Source organism: Lampris incognitus, chromosome 8 (genome assembly GCF_029633865.1).
Source record: "Lampris incognitus isolate fLamInc1 chromosome 8, fLamInc1.hap2, whole genome shotgun sequence".
Lineage (NCBI taxonomy): Eukaryota > Metazoa > Chordata > Actinopteri > Lampriformes > Lampridae > Lampris > Lampris incognitus.
This window is the reverse complement of record NC_079218.1, coordinates 18,201,219-18,220,956: the sequence shown is the minus strand read 5'-3', so window position 1 is coordinate 18,220,956 and position 19,738 is coordinate 18,201,219. Positions and strand designations below refer to the sequence as shown.

The 19,738-nt window shown below is 42.9% G+C and overlaps 1 protein-coding gene across 1 annotated transcript in view; it reads left to right on the top strand.

The window, feature by feature from the left end:
* The first annotated feature begins 2,597 nt into the window (after nucleotides 1–2,597).
* ephb4a (eph receptor B4a) overlaps nucleotides 2,598–19,738 on the top strand; it is a 42,343-nt gene continuing 25,202 nt past the window's right edge. The window contains exons 1-3 of the mRNA XM_056285013.1: nucleotides 2,598–2,790; nucleotides 2,963–3,568; nucleotides 19,272–19,342. Of these exons, the coding sequence (XP_056140988.1) occupies nucleotides 3,490–3,568; nucleotides 19,272–19,342 (150 nt within the window). The 5' untranslated portion in view covers nucleotides 2,598–2,790; nucleotides 2,963–3,489. The remainder of the gene's footprint in view (nucleotides 2,791–2,962; nucleotides 3,569–19,271; nucleotides 19,343–19,738) is intronic.

Here is a 19,738-nt window from a genome sequence, read left to right as displayed (position 1 = left end):
GGAAATATTGCCCGATACAATATCAAATTAATATGCCACCAGGCTGACATCATATTAAACCCAGGAGCATCTGATCATATCTGATAGTCTTGCTGGCCCATTTATCTGTATGGTGCAGGCTTCTTCAGTTAATCACATTGCAGTAAACTGACTGTCCAAAGCACCACACAGCAGCAGTCAAGCCCAGCTCGGCAGCGCAGAGATGGGTGTAATGAAATTACGTGAGAACCGGAGGCCTGAGGGAGCGGCATTAGAACAAAACTCACGTCTTACAAACGTATTCGTTTTGCAAGGTGTCAACTCTATGCCCATGATATTATGAGAAACAAGACAGTTTGCCACAAACACAACTTCTACCTTTCTGGTTAATATTATCCCACCATATGGTGATTTCAAGGAGACAAGCGACATCGATTTTGGTTTAATACGGTTTCACCAACTTAGGAAAGTGCACTCCAAAACCACCGTTTGAGAAACTTTTATTTGGAGATAAACTGCAACGGCAGAAGTGAAACTGAGGGAGAACCTGACTGGCATCTTTGGTCAAGCAAACTGAGAGGGATCCCTTTGTTGTGGACACACTGAAAAGATTCGGAAGTATGCATGATTTACAATGGGGGTTATTATGTATAGTCACATCTAGTGATACACAGTGGAGGTGCTGTTATCTGCCACCATAATCAGTCAGTATTTTGACGGTGCTTATGTAGTGAGCAGCATCAAGACATTGGTTTATGCATAGTTTGAAAGAAGGTTGGCAGACAGTTTCCATTCATTTTTATAATTGGTTTGCAATCAGTTGCCCTTGGCGGCAGTGCTGCATGCCAAGTCTTTGTTTTTTCATCTAGTTTTGGATCATGACATGCTTTTCTTGATGTTCACTTTGTGCAATTTTGATATGCCATCTCTTGGGAGTTTGCTGGAAGGTGAATGGAGTAGTTGCCGTCATGCTGCAAGGTGCATGGTAGAAAATGAAGAAGATGCACTCCTGTCCCTAAAAATGGAGTTGAACTACTGAAAGCACCCAAAAGGAGTACCACAGCAGATTTGGCATTTGAAGAAAGATCAACTCTTCTCATTCAGAATCTCTTTACTCGATGTTCGGTTCAGCCTAAAAATCAGCCAACACAGGCTCACAGCTCATCTAGTGCATCCTTGTTGAGTGATAGTGTGACATTTTGGGGGTTTGATCATCAAGCTGTAAAATGGAGAACAATGACATAATGGAGCAAATGGCTCCATTTTGTTAAGCTATGTTCTGTTATCCGTAACTCAGTCCGATCCCCACGCCATCTGCTTCACACTTGAGAAATAAATTCTGGATATAAGATCCACGGTCTGGTGCTTTTTTTGTATCTTTTTACCAGATCTGATTTACCAGAACTGAAAGCAAATGCTTTATAAAAGCTAAGGAGAAAGCATGCCATACACTACATACTGCATATATACGGAGACTGCTTTGGTGATTGGAGTGCTGTTAAGTATCATCAGAGAGCTCATTCACAATGCTGCCTCCGGCTCTTTCCGCTTCCATCACACGCTGACATACTTGAGAAAGGAACTTAGTACATGAGAAGTGAGTTACTAACGGGCTATCATGAATAGGGTTGCTCTGCATGGTTTTCTCCTTAAGACACTTCAGACCAGTGTTGGCTGTCAGGCTGATGTGAGGTGTAGCAGCAGCCTACCTTGTTTTATTTTTGTGTTTGCAGCATTTGTTGTAACATAATATCAGTATGCATTGCAAGTGAGTAGGCTGAATAAGATGCAAAGAGCAACGCAGACTTTTAGATATGCAGTTGCTCTTGGCCATGGCTGTCGTGTTTTGTTTTGTTTTTCAGGGCAGTGCTTCTTCATTTGAAACAACAGTTGAGCGTTTCAGGAATGATGGCTCCCAATTTTTCTACAAGCTATTTTGAGGAAACACCCCTCAATTAAACAGGTTTATAGGCTAATTGCATAATAAACTTTTTCGAATGATATTGATGAAGCCGCTAAAGGGGGGATGCACTGTAGATTTGAGGCGGTGGAATCATTAAATTGATAAATCTCGTTCAGCAAAGGCCTGCAGGTAAACATCACTGCATATAAATGGCTCTGCAAATACTTTTTGTCTTCCAAAATAATATGGAGAACAGCACAAGCTATAACTATACAATGATCATAGTTGATCTTTTCCATTGGATTGCAATAAAAGCGAAATTTCTTGTAAAAACAGAATTTGGGCATCAACCAACAACGACAGTTCCCTGTATAATAAAATGGATAGGAACCGGCCCGATTTCAAATTCCCTCAACTCGGAATGCCTTCGTTGCTTGACTGATCTGTTGCTGCCATCTCCTGATTTTAAGGGGACTTTTTTTTAAAATGTATAGGACACGTATAGATAGTAAAGAGGGGAAGCCCGCGCTAGCTCCTTGCGTCGCCCGTCGCGAAAATTCTGCGAAAATCCAAATCTCGCGATATTTAGGCGCAGGAACGCGCGCTGCTTGGCTGGCTCGGTCGGCGTCGGATGCGGAGGGCGGTCGGGGCGGAGCGTCTGCCGACGGCGGAGGCTGCCTGTGCCGTCGGACTCTGCTGTGTTGTGCGGCGAGGAGGAGGTCGTCAGCAGACGGTCGGCCGATGCATATCCTGCCAAGTAGATCTCTTCCATTACTTTTGATGCCCTCTGTGCGTACGTATAGATAGCCCAGTGGTCTCCCGAGTGCGATCCGCGGTGTCATTTTTTTGTTCTCTCGTTTCATTCTGCGTTTTTACCAAAAGTGGGCCAGATTTGACCGGTGTGTCGGGTAAATATCTTACTTATCTTTCTTATCGTTTGTTTCAGTCAAAATAGCTTAAATGCATCGGGGGGGGGGGGTACAAGAGCTGTTTGTTTGAGAGAGAGAGAAAACAACCCATGGTGATTTGGGTGGTAGGAGACGTCTTGGGTAACTAGATTTCCATCTCTACAATTTACAGATCTATTGAAGTGCTCTGCTTGCGGATGTGGCTTGCTTGGGTTCATCGACCCGATGAGAATTTTGGGGGAAATCGACTGGAAACACGGACAAAGGAGTCATCGATGACCTGCATACGAGGAGTTTCGTCTGTGTATAGGATGTAACCCTTCGATTTTGGGGAAAAAAGGCCATTTTCCCTCTTCTAACCTACTCAAGACAAAGTTGGACATTCTTAGAAGTTTTTTTCTCCCCCCCCCCCCCGCTGCCTTAACCATTACCAATAGCCACCATATGTTAAGTCAGTTGGACTATGAATTCGTGACTGTGTTTTTTTTCAACCGGGTGAACTTTTACAGGCATTCACGTCGACTTTCTACCATAATCTACCGATCACGTTTGTGTTAAGATTTCCAAGCAGGCTGCATCTTACATGTGGGCAAGGCTACGGTCAGTGGGTGCACGGCCCAGCAGTCCACACGACTTGCTTTTGCGTCTCGTCCATAGAGTGGATTTTCTTCGCCTTTTCGCCTTATTCTGTGTGGCATTATGGAGCTGACATGCAAGACTGTCTTCCCAGTGTGGTTTATCCTCCTGAAGTGTGTTCTTCTGGCCTCTGCAGAGGAAGGTGAGAGTGAAGTTTCCCTAATAAATGAATAAATAACAAATCTATACCCAGATGAGGAGGGTCCCGCTCACAATCTTGTTTTTCACTCTAGACTCTGAAATGACCAGGATGTCTCTGACTGGCTATCGTTAGGAATTTATTGATACATCGACACTGATATAACTCTTATTGATCCCGGTGCTCGATGATACCACTTAACATCATTATTTGTCATGGAATTTATAAAAAAAAATGTCTGCTACTGTTGGTAATTGCCAAATATCAACAACAACATCATCATGTTTGATGAATGCAATGTTTGTGTTGTCGATAACAACCAAACATAATACAATATATACATATAAAATGCATAACAGCAGCGTACTGAACAGCTGTGAAGCATTGCAGTTATTGGTTGAGACTGACTTAACCATTTTTTTTCTGTCATATAATAATCATAAGCCCCGTCTATTACACATGCAATAATTCAGTCAGGTTGTGGTTGTATTTTGTGCGTTGTGGGTTGTGCCGATAAAGGTGCACATTTTTTGTATGTTGCAGACATTAATGGTCTGTAATTCAGTTCCTTATTATTGATGTTTATAGGACATGTGGCACTGATTACCGATAGTACAGGACTGGTCCGGTACAAGCGGTACTCGTACCCAACCCTATCTCAGACCGAGGTTCCCAAAATGTATTCTGGTTCAACTGAGATGAAAAATGGTCTGAGGGACCATGCCCAGATGCCTTGAACACTTGATCATGAGAATCTCAAGTCTTCTCTTGAACATGTTGTGCAGTGTGGAGACATACTATGGGGTGGATGTGACTGTGAGTTGTAGTAATGGTTAAAAGCCCCGCTGCAGCTTTTTATATGAAGGCAGAGGATTAATCAAAATGAGAACTTTCTCCTTGATATGAATGACTTGGTGTGTGGATTTCTCTGCCAGAGAAAACCAAAGTTTATGTGTTAACTCAAAATAAGATCTGTGGCATCAAACTAAGATCATTAAAACTAGAAATTGTGGTAATGTCCTTACATTGGTTTTTGAACCCACGTGGGTCAAATAAGACGGTCTCAAATTGATTGTCATCGTGTTTGAGAAAATGACGTGACAGGCAGATTTAATCATCTGTCTTCACAGCCAAATATAACCAGCTATCATAAGCATGACAGTGGAGCTGCTAGTTATGTCTCTGACTATTGTAATTGAATGGTATCATACGGAGAATGACGTTGCTGAAAATTGCCCTATTTGGTACACTGCAGGGGTGTCTAACTCATTCTCTGCAAGTGCTAGAATGAAAAATCAACCCTGAGTCAGGAGCTGGACATTTATTACATATCATTGCCATGGAATACACTAAAACCTGATTGAGATTTCTCATAAAGGAGGTTGAGGCAACTTCCTCTGATTTTTAGATAGTGAGTATAAGTTTGCTAAGGGTCAAAGTATAAGTCAAGCTGTCATAAGGATACTACGGAGCCTACATTACGTTTGGTTGATATGCAGTTGTACAGAGGACAGCGGAGTTAAACCTTCAACAAACTTTCCATGGTTTCCAATCCACTTAGAAAAGAGGCGAGAAGTTGATTAAACCTTTATGCGAGCAAAGGCATACTGAAAATTCTCAGTCCCCACAGCAGTTATCACAGGTCTGAGCAGGACCTCAAACCTGTCCAGCTTGTATGCACAAAATAGCAGTAGTTTACTCTTGGCTGACTTTATGTGGAGTACTTAGGCCACAAGGTGAGTCCCACACACCCATGTCTAGCCTGAAATCAATGAATAATACAACGCTAGCAAGCTCAGGTTGAGGATCTTGTCTTGGAAAAAAGCAAAACAAAAAACAATCCATCTCAATTAGGCAGTGAGCTTTCACTGTTTGCCCTTCAGATTAGTCTTTAAATGTAAAGACTCTCTAAAGACGTTTATCCTCCCTCTGTTGCATGCTCATGTTCTTTATATTTCTTTTCTGTTTATTCACTCGCTCATCTCTCGACCAATCACTTATCCTCTTCCGTTGTGTAGTGACGGTGAGTGCTCATTAAGTATCTCAGACCAGTAGGTGCGGAAGGGATGTTTTAATTCCGAATTCAACTGACCTTGCTTAGGCCTCAGTCTCCTCTATCTCTGACATGAAGCCTTTTATTTTTCTACTCTTTCCACGTCCTCTATATCCTTGATATTTGACTGCTGCTATGTTGTTTTCTCTCGCCGACTGTCTCCCCTGCTGTAGAAATGTGGATCGTTTCCCAGAAATCCTTTTAAACGGAACCGATTTTTATAAGAAAGGGATTTGCATTTAAAGCAACCCCACCCTCTGAAAGCCCCAAACCCATCATCCTCAGCACCTCAATCCTATGATTAGCTTCGTCAAGAGTTAAACAGGCATCCGAGTGGCACAAGTGCTTTCTCTCTCTCTCTCTCTCTCTCTCTCTCTCTCTCTCTCTCTCTCTCTCTCTCTCTCTCTCTCTCTCTCTCTCTCTCTCTCTCTCTCTCTCTCTCTCTCTCTCTCTCTCTCTCTCTCCCTCTCTCGCTCTCCCTCTCTCGCTCTCCCTCTCTTTTCAGAAGGGTGCTTATGGAAGTGGAGACATGCAGGTGGATGATAGTCTAGCTTGATGAGTCCCCCCCCCACAAGCCCATACATCCACATCAGGTGTTTGCTATTAAGAGTCAGCGTGGGCAGCTTGTATTCTCTGTCCTCTACCTCCACACACATTCTACGCTCTGAGAGTGGGACACAATGGGGACAAGCTGCAGAGAAGAGGGAATGAGGCCACAGCCTATCAGCCATAAGCACCAGGGAGAATGGCACTTTGGGGGGGGGGTACTCTTTGAAGTGAGTGAAGGGGAGCCGGTAAGACCAGCCAATATGAGTCAAGGAAATAAACAAAGTGCAAGGACAGAGAGAAAAAGAACTTTGTATGCAATGCATATTATGTGTGTGCAAGCCTGCTGTAACCAGCTACACGTACACCTAAGAATATAACCAATGGACGACTGCTCATACATTACAGGTGTACAACTGACCATGCACCGAACAAGCAATGCCATGTGTATGTAGGGACGTGTGGATAATGATGGGATTAGATGAAAATGACAGATGTTAAAAAAACAAACATATTGCTAGTTACAGAAATGTGCAAAACAAGCGCATTAAGAGAAGATTTCATCTAAGTTCCAAGATTTTAACAATTTGTCTTACATCCATCTGGCCTAAGTCCCTGGTATAAACTAGGCTGTTATTTGATGTGCTCAGTATCCTCACAGCAAGTGCCACATTGAAAGTAAACACCGTGTCACATCTCTTTGTGCTAGTTTCGCCCTACGTCGTATTTAATGTCCGTTGGTGTATGAGCCCCCAGAGTCGATACACATGGTTTGATTTTAGTCATGGGGATGATGATGTGGTTTGTAAAAACAGACTCTTTTTCACTGCATTGTAGGCCCGCTGATAATTGGCCTAATTTAGAGTGTTCATTATTGCATGTTTGAATGAAAACTTATGATAAGATTCAAAGTTGGGAATAGATGTTGCATAGTCCTTGCATGCACTGCTGACGTACACCCTCCCTTTAAAGGTCTACTTTTTTATTGAAAATACAAATTAGAAAGGGATCAAGCTGGAGAACTTTATGCATACTGTGTGTTTCCATCTCAATACATGAGGTTTCAGTGGGTCTCCCGGGGACCGGTTTTATATAATGTGTTAGACCCAGTGGGCCTTGCCAAATACAGCATAACAGAGATATTTCTGTATGGTAGCTGCTCTCCCACAGTATACACGCAGCCAATGTGTTCTGGCTCTAAGCAAGGGAAGCCTTCTCCGGCGAGGAGGAAGCCAGCTTGGGTAAATTGTTCTTTTAACATTGGGCTCCCCCGCAACTATGATGTGCATTAAATTTTCTTAAACATGATTTCCCTCATTATATTTCCTCTCCTCTGCTTCTTCTTTCTTCTATTTTTCTTCTTCTGATAAATGACTTTGCAGTCAGATATAACTCTATCTGTACCCTAGATCATCACCTAATCTCATAGTGGTAAGCTTTTGGCTTTTTTACATCCTTGTGCTTTCCTTGCAAAAGCAATGAATAGTCTAAGGCAGAGTTGTTGCTCTTGATGCGTCTGTTGTTATTTGGAAATGAGAGTGATGTGCCGGGAGTAAAAGAGAAGCCCTCGCAGAGTATTCTCTTGTATCTCCACATGGATGTGTCAGTCCTTAGATGGTTTATTTAGCTGGTGTCTGCTCTGTTAGTTTCAAGCTGTCCACCACCCACCGCAGATTAGTCACTGAAAGCTTGTGCAAGACCACCACCCCACCCCCACCCCAGAAAAAAAACGGATTTTATAGTCTTGCAACTGCCTCAGTAAAAGCTTTGATAAAAGTTCTGTCATCAGCACAGCAATTCACTTTTTTTTATGTGCATTTCTACAGAGGATGAATGTGAATTTATGTCAGCCATTGTTTTATTTTACAAAGGTTCTCTTAACTTGTAAAGTGCTCGTTTCACCGCCGTGACAGACTGCACCGCACACTGTTTTTGTACTTTACATCTCTTCTGCATGTTGAAGAGTGACTTCACGGCAGCAAATCCAGCATCCCCACACATCATCCTGGCTGTAGAAGGTGTCTACTTTCCAGTTTTTAATTTGGAATCCATACAACACTTGTAGACAAGCGCACATAACCCGGAAACACTCATATATTGATTATTAGTAATTACTTATCTAACGGGCTCAAAGTCTATGTAGAGAGAAACCTATGGACGTCTATTTGCCAGTCCAGTCTCCCAGTCCAATCGAATAGCTGACAGTTGTTTGATTGGCTGGAGGAAGCAGGGGGGCTCAGTGGGTAGACGGATCATCCCTGGTCTCAGATTCAGTCCCCTCTGACCTCTAGTGACCTCCTCTGTTGTAGTGTCCTTGAGCAAGATACTAAATCCCAATCAGTTCCTGGGGTGCTGTTGTGCAATTGACCCTTTGATCTGACCTGTGAAGGAAATAGGATGAATATACCCCTCAGGTGTCATTAGAATAGCTGAAAAATGAAAAGCTAGATGTAAATGTTATTGTTCATGCATGTAACATGCACTTCTTGTCCCTGGTAACTATAAGAAATGTAAGATGTGTAAATTTTGGTTATAATGATCAAGTATATGTAAGTATGGCACGTCATAGTTTTGGCAAAACTGTGTTGCAGTTAGAATTTAGTTTCGCTGTTATCTACACTGTAGACATGGGCATCTCCCAGGTGATTGATTGATGAATGAGTTGATTATTCGCATCTTATACCCAATGTAAACACGTTTTATATTTAGCGAGTAGGCACATGGCATTTCGTTTTTCAATTATCTCAGTAATTTTTCATCACAAACACATCCACCATTATCTCGTTAAGTGAAAATACATAGTTGCGCCCTTTTTTCCACTAAAGCCATACTGTTAAAAGGCATCCCCCATAGGTAACTTAGTGTCATTTAAGATAAAACGGTGTGTTAAAACCACAATTTAACATGCTTCGTCTCTCTGTTGAAACACCCACCAAGGAATTTGTGGCATCAAGGCCTTGTAAACGGCAAATGCAGCTGTACGCCTGTGGCCGGGCCGGGTGAGCTGAGTTTATGAATGAGTATCAGCTGCCTAGAGAGCAGTTTTAATGCTGGGAGAGCGCAAAGTACGATCTTAAATGTTCCTACATGTGGGATGTTTCCTTAATAAACACAAGCAGTCCCTTTGAAACCTTTCATTAAGCGGAAGGCCTTTTTTCGGTTTGCAATATAAAACCAATTACTGCATCTGTAATACAGTGCATTTTATATATTTTTTCTTTATTTCTTTCTTTCTTTCTTTATTTTTTTTTTCAGTCCAAAGACATGTAGGTCAAGTAAATCAGCCATACTAAATTGTCCCTAGGTGTGAATGTGTCGGCCCTGTGATGGATTGGTGGCCTGTCTAGGGTGTCTCCCCGCCTGCCGCCCAGTGACTGCTGGGATAGGCTCCAGCATCCCGCGACCCTAATTAGTGTGTGTGTGTGTGTGTGTGTGTGTATATATATATATATATTTAAATATATAAATTCACCATTCTTCATTCTTTGATACACACACACACACACACACACACATATATATATATATATATATATATATATATACATACACACACACACACACACACACACACACTTTTTTTGTTGCTCTAGCTGTAGCACAGCCTTAGATATATACATACTACATAAAAGAAAAATCTGACTCACTAATATGAACACATTAAATTTTGACATTTACACCCGCATTACAAGCAGCATTACAGGGAACGTCCAATAGTTTCACTTTAAATTTGTATACAGTAGTCCTTATATAAGGCATTATTATCAACTGTAGTCCTTCTTGGGAAATGACAATAGTTATATATAGGTTATTAAATAAAATACGGAAGTGGAGCACTTTCAGTTCTGCTGCAGAGTGAAACTTTTACTTTAAAGAGATTCTAAACCTTCTGTGTTTCTTTTTCCTTAACTTTTCTTTTTGAGCTGAAAACATGTTGGCATCTCCCTAGGAATGTAAAACTGACTGGAAAAAGAAATACAAAAAAACAAAACAATTATACATATAGACATATAGACATTATAGATGTTTTGAGGGTGAAAACCCATGCTTTCTCATTTTTCCGGGGTAATATGCACCTCAACCAACCCCCCATCGCCCCAATTTGCCCACATCATGCGGGAGCATCAAAGACACACCACCTTTTATGGCACAGTTGGCACACATGCGGTCCAGCACACGAGACCGGTAGAATATGAGCCGAGTAGAAAAGCGACACGCCGGCCTTGGCCAACTAATCTCTCTGTGTCGGCTTGTGAGAAGCTGGGGCGTGTTGTTCTACAGCAGCACTGCCACCTTCTTCCTCCACCCCCACCCTTTACCCCCCCCCCCCCCACTTTTCTCTCTCGCCGTTTTCAATGTGAGTGGATGGTGGATGGGGACAGGCTAACAATGAGTTCTTTTACTTTGTCTTTAAAAAAAATTCCAAAAAAAATTGTGCATTCAGATGATCCTTGGTGCTCTACCGATGAATGGAGAATTTCTAGAACGTCAACATTTTTTGTAAGCATAGAGAGATTTGCTGTGTTGATAATTCATTCACACAATTCACAATCACATAATAGATATTTATTTCAGCTAGTCGCTGTCTCAAAAGAATGGGCATCACTGCAGAGAATTTCAAGGTTTGAAAAATAAGATTCGCAGAGGAAGTTTTGTCTCATAAAAAACACACAAAAATGATTCAGGTATGAAAAATAATTAGAGAAATGCATAAAGGGAGTTTAATGATGAACTACTACTTTTGGCTACATGCCAACTGGGATGTTTGAAATAATATATTTTATTTAAACACAGCATGGTAGTTGTAAGGCGGCATGGTGGCGCAGTGGTTAGCGTGATTGCCTCACAGCAAGAAGGTCCTGGGTTTGAGCCCCGGGGTAGTCCAACCTTGGGGTCATCCTCTATGTGGAGTTTGCATGTTCTCGCCGTGTCTGCATGGGTTTCGTCCGGGTGCTCTGGTTTCCTCCCACAATCCAAAGACATGTATAGGTCAGGTGAATCGGCCGTACTAAATTGTCCCTGTGTGTGTGTGTGTGTGTGTGTGTGTGTGTGTGTGTGTGTGTGTGTGTGTGTGGTGTGGGGGGGGCCCCCTGTGACAGCCTGGCGGCCTGTCCAGGGTGTCTCCCCGCCTGCCGCCCCATGATTGCTGGAATAGGCTCCAGCATCCCCATTACCCTGAGCAGGATAAGCGGTGTGGATAATGAATGGATGGATGATAGTTGTAATATAATGTACAAAACTTTTGTAATTCAATACGTATAACAGCTGTGCTGCTCTCAACAACATTTTCAATTGACCATCCAACTTTTCTGAGTCGGCTACTTAGAAGGGGGGAATAGAGAAAACATTGAATTTAAATATGCATTAACATGAGGTGAATTCAGTTTAAAACATTCACGAGTGGCATATTGATGTTTCAAAATAGCCGAAATATCCCGTAAAGCAAGATGATTTCATAAAGCTAATGAGAAACAGCACCGCTAATTAATTCTTCCGAGCTTGAAGTTCATAAATATGCCTGCTTCCACTTGCATTCCAAATTAAACTTCCTCCAAAGTGTGCAGCGTGAGCTCAGGAGTGGTGGCTCTGCCTCCATCTGTATAGTGCAGAATAGATTTGGAAACGCATTAAAACGTGTTGTGTTCATTTCTCCTTGTTGTCCTACTCAGACAGTCCCTCATGCACACAGTCCTCCTTTTAATAGCGCTATCTGTCATCATGCAGTCATGGCTGTCACATTTCTAGCGATTATGGTCTGAACATCGTTTGTAATCTGGTTCTTGTTTTTGTGAATATTTTAGGCCTATAAGATAAAAAAAAATCCAATACGGGATGCATAAGTGTTATTGATGAGGTCAAAATTCATTACTTGGAGACGCTGGTATGAAAGGAGGACGGCACTAGATCTGTTATTCTCTAACATCTGATTACCTGGCAGGGTGTAAGATTTATATTCCGATCTGATTAAATTACATATTCATTTTCAACTCATTGAATATTGTAACAATTTTACCTTTATACTGAACCACGTTAAATTAAAGAGTAATACTACTGGATTTCCCTTGTGTCACGCTTCTGTCCTTGGAAAATTACGTCTGTATATGCAGTGAACATTAACCCTTGTCTCGTAGCCAGGGACAATCTCATGTGGCACCACTTTAATATATGATATGACACAGGTCTGCATCTAGCGTAGAGAACTCATTAGAAAAGATGACTAGCAGTATCCAAAATGACTTCCCCTAGTCCTTTTTATGATTCACAATGTATTGCACCCCTGTAACTTTATTTCGTATCACGTAGCGTGGGTACCTCTTGTTTTTCGGGGTCTCGTGAAAAGTTCTCTGACCGTTTTCCTGCCATCTTCCTGATATAACCTCTTTAGACGAACATGCTCAGCTGGAACGTAGAAGTCAGTGGGAGAAATATCGTCTGTATCCACAGCAGGCTGAAACCAGATGTCGTTTAATCATTTTAACAAATGGTGGTAAAATCAATTTGTCTTTCTTGCTGTGACACAACCGCTTGAGCCCGGATCTTCCAAAATATTGTGATACCAAATGAATTCCAGATATCTTTTGGAGGGTAGAGTTAGATACTTAACTTCCCAGGCCCTGCGGTCAGCCATTTTGGTTTACAACTGTGTTGATTGTGTCTGGCAGGAGTTTTGGGCTCCGTCCAGTATGAGGCTTCCGCCCTAACGGGGTCGTTTCCTGTCATGGGAGAAACCTCTATTGACATGCACCCCTGAAGGCGAAAAAGGAAAAAAGGTGTTGGTCATTAACAGCCTAGCTTCACCTCACACTCTCTTTTCACCTCTCCCTCTACCCCATCCATTACATCCAGTCACACATACCTGTAATAACTCAAATGCATCCACGGGTGCCACAGGAGGCCCTTGTTATGCATCAAAGGTCTCAGTGTGCCGTCACGGGGGCCCCCTCACTTCAGTTGCTGTGTTGAATGATGCGCAGGGCGGCAGCTGGCCGGCACTTCTCAGCTCCCTCCAGACCAGGAGACAGGAAGGGGACAGAAATTATAGGAAGTTGAAGCCTAATCTCACTGCGCTTCAGACACGAAAACAGTAGTCCATACTTCCAGCACATCAGCTTTTGCACTTTTATGGTCGTTCAATAGTGCACAAAACGCCACACTCCCAAAACCGTGGGGCATAGCATGAAAATGTAGATGAGCGTTTTTTTTTTCCTTATTTTTTTTTCCACTTGACGTGCTCGGCATGGAGGCCAAGGCAGTAGCTTTCAAATGGACATGTGAAGAAAGGTTTTTCGGGGACGTTGTGATTGCAAAATTAAAACTTTTTGCTAGCAGCAGCCCTCCATCGAAGGATTTTTTTAATAGGTGGTATTACATTTTAGCATTATTGCTTTCTGGTGATGCTTTTGTACTGCTTGTGCAGCTTGGATACTTACTTAAAATAATGTCAAACTTCCAGTATGTTGCCATGTCTGACATGACTTCATGTAAACCCAAGTGCTTCAGTCAGGCCCACATTTAAACCTTTCAGGATCGCAGATTTGACATAGCCGTTGTGTAATTTTATGGTGAAATTCCCTCATAATCCCTTTCTTTCCTTTTTACCTCTGCCACTCCACCAACGCATTTTTTTATATCGCTTACCTTCGACTTAAACCCGTCAGATCAGCCACTTCTAAACATTCTTGCAGCTCTTGACTGACTCACGATCCTCCGTTCCTATCTTTCTCCCTTCCATTTCTGTCTCGTTCTATCTCTAGGTGTGTAACGGGTAATTGGTCCTCAGTTTCTTTAATTAAAATGGGGTCTAATTGCAGCTGATGCAGGGCGAATGTTCACCGGCCTGTAATTTCCTATCAGAGCCACAGAGGGTGGCAAAGAAATAAAGAGGAAAGTCAAGAATTGGCAATGTGATAAAAAAAAGAAGCTTTTTTGTGTCAGGTTGAGATTGGTCGGGACTTGCTTCCTTATCCAAGGTCATTTTATAAAGGCTGTATGACATTTGGACATATCCATGGGTTAGTCAGTACAGAATGGTACTCAAGCACACACTGTGTAGGTCTTTCTTTCCTTGTCAGAAACGCAGGATCGAGTTTGTCTCATCTTAAAAGAGAACGGTGCACAGTTCTGCAGCCCTTTTTTGGCTCTTCTCCGATGAGTACTGATTCCTCGTGGTCTTGGTCTAGATCAGCTTATCTAACTGAAACAGAGAACACCAGAGAACTCGGAGAACAAAATGAACACGAAACCCTGACCGCATATCTTATTTCTGTCGATACCTGGATTTGTATTTAGTGATCTGTCCATATCTGTCTATATTTGGTGGTGTTCTTCAGCTCCCGGGCCCAATTCCATCATCAGTTCCTGGGATTGTTGTTGTGAAAAAGTGTGTCTTACCACTGGTCCTTGTACAGCAATAACCCTTTATTTGGGGTTGTTTTTTTTTGGGGGGGGTGTTAAAAGCTGACCAGATGATGAATTTTCATTGTCTTTGAATTTTTTTAAGCAGTTGGGTGAATTTTCCATCGGTGGGTGGCCCCTGCTGCTGAAAGAATTTAGGGGAAATGCTGGTTTCCTCTGACAGGGATCAGTCAGACTGCAGTGAAAGGCAAGGCCATACATGCACATAATAAGCACACTCACACTGTCATGGAACCAGCCATGTTGATGCATCCTCTCTCATAAACCATAATCACACAGAGCAGTGGTAAATGGTGATTAGGATGCACGGGGTGGTATTTTTTCCCCCCCACTGCTTCAAATACGCATACGCAATGGAGCCAGGTGTGCTTATGAAATGGCGAGATAGAGAGGCGTTGTGTCATTAAGATGTCTTTAGAGTTATATATCGCGAAGGTGTCTTAAAATTATGTTGACATGAACTGGAGTTACAGCACGCGCTGGGAAACCACCGACCTGCTACTTCCACATCTCCATGTCTCTCTCTCTCTGCTCGCTCTCTTTCCCTTCCCTCTTCTTTGTCTTGAGTGGCACTTTGTGTGAAAGATCAGCAGCACCTCCGTGTTGATCCTTGTCTGTTGGGCTGCGTCAGTCTCGTGCAAAGAATTGAACAATGAATGTAAGCATGGCAGCTGCATCAAGTGCCTCCGCTGACATTTTTAGGTGACAACTGGCAAAGAAATGCAAATGAAGGCCGGTCGCTTGTGTGCGTGTTCTCTCCCAGGTCTGGTGTGAATGGTAATGACACAGGACATAGCCTTTAGTCTTTATGGCGCTCAACGTGAATTGGCTGCCGAATGGGATGGACCAAGATTAGCATAGTGTAACTGTGGCAAGGCTCAGATGCACACGAGGAAGGGAAACTCACTGGGCTTTATTACTCAATATTTGCCCTTTAAAGCCAAGCACTCAGTCAGTTTCAATTCCCTTTGTGGGGCGGTGCGTAGTCTTAATAAGCCACTGATCAACAGGCTACAAGAAACGAGTCAGAAAATACAAACCATCCAGAGTGGTAGCATACCAAGGCTACCTCCCTTTTCCTGCTCTGACTATCGCATAGTTCTCTGGTGTGTGTGTATATATACTGTATATATAGGTGGCAATGTTAATTGCAAACAGGTGCTCTTCATTGCCCTAGATGAGCCACTTTTAATTCTCCCTGCTGATCCATGCCCAAAACAATACCCCTGCCTCAGGAACATTTCAGGATTGTATATGTACATGTGTGTGTGTGTGTGTGTGAGAGAGAGAGAGATTGTGAGAGCATGAGAGAGTGAGTGTGAGAGTGATTAGTGAGTGAGCGAGTGTGAGAGTTATAGAGTAAGTGAAAGAGAGTGTGAGAGTGAGTGAGAGAGTTTGAGTGAGAATGATTGAGTGAGAGAGTGAATGTGTGAGAGAGAGAGTGAGTGTGTGAGAGAGTAATAGAGTGAGAGAGAGTGAGTGAGAATGATCAAGTGAGAGAGAGTGAGAGAGGGATTGATAAAGTGAGTGAGAGTGAAAGTGAGAGAGAGCATGGGAGAGTGATAGAGTAATAGAGAGAGAGAGAGAGAGTGATAATGCGAGTGAGGGTGAAAGTGAGAGCGAGTGAGTGAGAGTGAGTGAGTGAGTGAGAGAAGGGGTGATCAAGTGAGTGAGAGTGAAAGTGAGAGAGAGCATGGGGGAGTGAGAGAGTAATAGAGAGATTGAGTGAGTGAGAGAGTGATAACATGAGTGAGGGTGAAAGTGAGGGAGTGATAGAGTAATAGAGAGAGTGAGAGAAGGGGTGATAAAGTGAGTGAGAGTGAACGTGGGAGAGATCATGGGGAGTCAGAGAGTAATAGAGAGAGTGAGAGAGATTGAGTGAGTGAGAGTGAGAGAGAGAGTGATTACATGAGTGAGGGTGAAAGTGAGGGAGTGATAGAGTAAGAGAGAGAGTGATAAAGTGAGTGAGAGAGAGTGTGTAAGAGTGAGTGTAGCAATAGGTTTATTGGTTGCAAAAGAGAAACAGAAGAGAGTGAGGTGTGTAGCTTGTCAGAAGGAGGAAGGAGCATCACAGAAGGAGGGAGACTGATATGGGATACATTTCCTCTGTGCGTCCCGGGGGAATTACAAACTGTCAATTCTTCCAAATGTGAGAAGGGGAGCGAGGGGATTAAAAAGAGGATGAACTGGAGAGGGAAATAGATTTCTGTTTGCGGGGTGAATGCGTTTTTATAAACAAGCTACGATGGAACAACTACGGCAGCAGACTGGTGTGTTTTGCTTTGTTTTTTAATTACAATTTGTTTGTTATTCTTGTTTTGTTAGTTAGAGTTTAGATTTGCTGACACAACATGGTTTCTAAACTGCTGATTTTGCTGTCTCAAGTTCCAAGTAAAAATAGTTTTGTGTGTGTGTGTGTGTGTGTGTGTGTGTGTGTGTGTGTGTGTGTGTGTGTGTGTGTGTGTGTGTGTGTGTGTGTGTGTGTGTGGTTTCAGCCAATGGAGTCAGGCATCCATTTAGTCCAGTGGTACCCAGTCATGTCCCATGGAGGACCATGTGCATGTGGGTTCCTCTCCCAGGCCAGCATTACTCCAGCTCATATCCCTAATTAACACACCTTCAATTAGAGAGAGGAGGACTAATTTGTGAAATCAGGTGGCGAGTGTGTTGCGTTGGAATAAAAACTTGCATATACACATGGCCCTTTGGCGGCACATGACTAGGCACCACTGATTTAGTCCATTAAATGGTGGCGGCTTGATGAGGTTGATTATGATTATCTCCTTTTATTTTTCCCTGAATTACGGCCCAGAAACAATGAAAGCAATAATTGGCACGCTTCATTTGACTTGCTTTATTTGATTCCTCTATGGCGCACTGCGGGCTTTCAAACAGTTCATTTGTGGCAGCAGAACCCCCCCCCTTCCCAAAAAAAAAAAACAGCTGTGTTTTGGTCCCCGGGTCTTCTGTTGACGCTCCAAAATCAAGACAAGTTTGGAGCAGGAGCCTGGAGGCGGGTTGATGTGCTATTTCTGAGCGCACTGGGCCTTTTAAAACAATTGGCGTACTTCAGCATGTGCATGTCACGCTCTTCCAGTTCACCTCTGCCTTTCCCGGTGTCGGCCCAGCGCACGTGTGTTTCGCGTACGTCTGCTCAGATTGTGTGCATGGGAGTAGGTGGCTGCGAGCCGGCGGAATTGGGCACAAAGAAAAGCTGCGTCAAATCCTGTTTATTGGTAAATGCAGACTCCGTGGCCCCTGAGATGAACCACAGGGAACATCCCCTTGGGACTAGGCAGGGATCTGAAAGCTACCCTGACGGAAACCTCATCCCATCACAAAACTAAAGGTCACGATACGGCGGAGCCAATCTACTGAGAGAGTGGGAAAGAGATGTCCTCGCATGAAAGCGAGTCCCCCGTTCTAACTTGTGTGACCTTCTTTTTTTGTTTTTTTGTTGTTATTGTATTGTTCGTGAATCACACCTCAGCTGCTCTGGCTGTGAATGAGATGGCAGCCAGGCCTTCAAAATATTAACAAAAAGACAAAAACAGTTCTGTTGTAACCACGGCTCATGTCTGAAAGGGCTTAAAAGTTGGTCGTGTGTGTGCGCGCACGCGCGTGCTTGTATCTGTGTCGGCTTGGCCGATACTCCTGTTCCCACCGCTCGTCCCCGCTCTCCCTTGAAAAGGGGAGGGATTTTACCAGGTTTACAGCGACCACAAGTATGGTGTGTGACTGGGAACAGCAGTGACTTGTGGGAATAGAAAAAAAAACAAAATAAGCACAAGGGAAGACAATTCAGAGTACTGGGAATGTCCCACTCCATATAACCGATGATACTCAATCTTCTGTCCTCAGCCCAAAGCAGCTAGTGCAGCTTTTACATGGCAAATAAATGTGCCACAACAAACATGTTCTCCAGCTGTCTTTATGCGTGCTCAGCGGTCCAGGTAAGGAAAGCACAGGAAGTTGAATCAGTTCATCTGGACATGGTGTTTATTTTGGGAAAACGTTTCGTCGCTCATCTCAAGTGACCTCTTCGGTCTGAACTGACTGCAGGTACCCCCCCCCCCTTATAAACAGCACAGTGGCATAACAGCTGAAACCAGTGATCGGTTTCATATGCAAATGAAGCCAGTCGTTTGTTTCAGTCGTTATGCAACTGTGCTTCAGTTGAGACTGAAAGGGTCACTTAATGACAATGATAATAATAATAAACTTTATTTGTATAGCACCCTTTCATACATAAAGTGCAGCTCAAAGTGCTTTACATTAAAAACAGGGGAAACAATAAAACTCAACAACAATACAGATAAAATAAGTTGAAAATAATAAAACACAGACCTGGGCAAAAAACAAAAACAAAACATGAAACAAGGCAAGAAATAAAAACACAGCACAAGATAAAAAAATAAGGATAAAAAGAAATATGAAGCAGGATTAATTAAAAGCAAGAGCATAAAATGATGAGATGAGTGATGAAACCTTTCTCCCAACCAACGTTGTGTGTCCAGATGAAGCGATTCGACTTCCTGTGGCGGTCTGCGATGAGTGCTTGCATTTCACATATTTAAGCTCTGTGATTAGAAACCAGTATTTACATTTTGTTGCACGGTGGAGTCAAGCACGTTTTTTTATTATGTCTACCATGTGCAGTAAGTAATATTGGTTGCGTGTCTTATTCCACAGAGGTTTTGATGAACACGAAGACGGAGACCTCGGATCTGAAATGGACTATTTACTCCAATACCAAGCCTGAGGTGTGTAGCAAATCCTCTACCACAATGTTTTTATCCTGCTTACCTTTTATTTACGTATATCTCTTAGAAAGAGGCGGTGGTGACTGTGAATATTTGTTCTCCAGCTGTTTCTCCGCTGCCGTCACAAGTGGAGGGTTGTTTGAGTATAACTACTAACTGCCGGGACCACCAAAGGGGGGGGAAACACCAGGGTAAACGAGGGCTGAAAAGCACACCGAAGGCAGATCTGTTGACAAAGATATGATTCCTGTGTTAATTAGTTGGTTAAAACCTCTCATTACTTTCGGATTAAAAAACCTCCTGTGAGGGTCTCACCGCCAACGATTTTGGACACCGTAGCCACCAAGAGTGCTATCTGTCCGTGATGTTACCGAGGGGTGATATCGGGGGTACTTT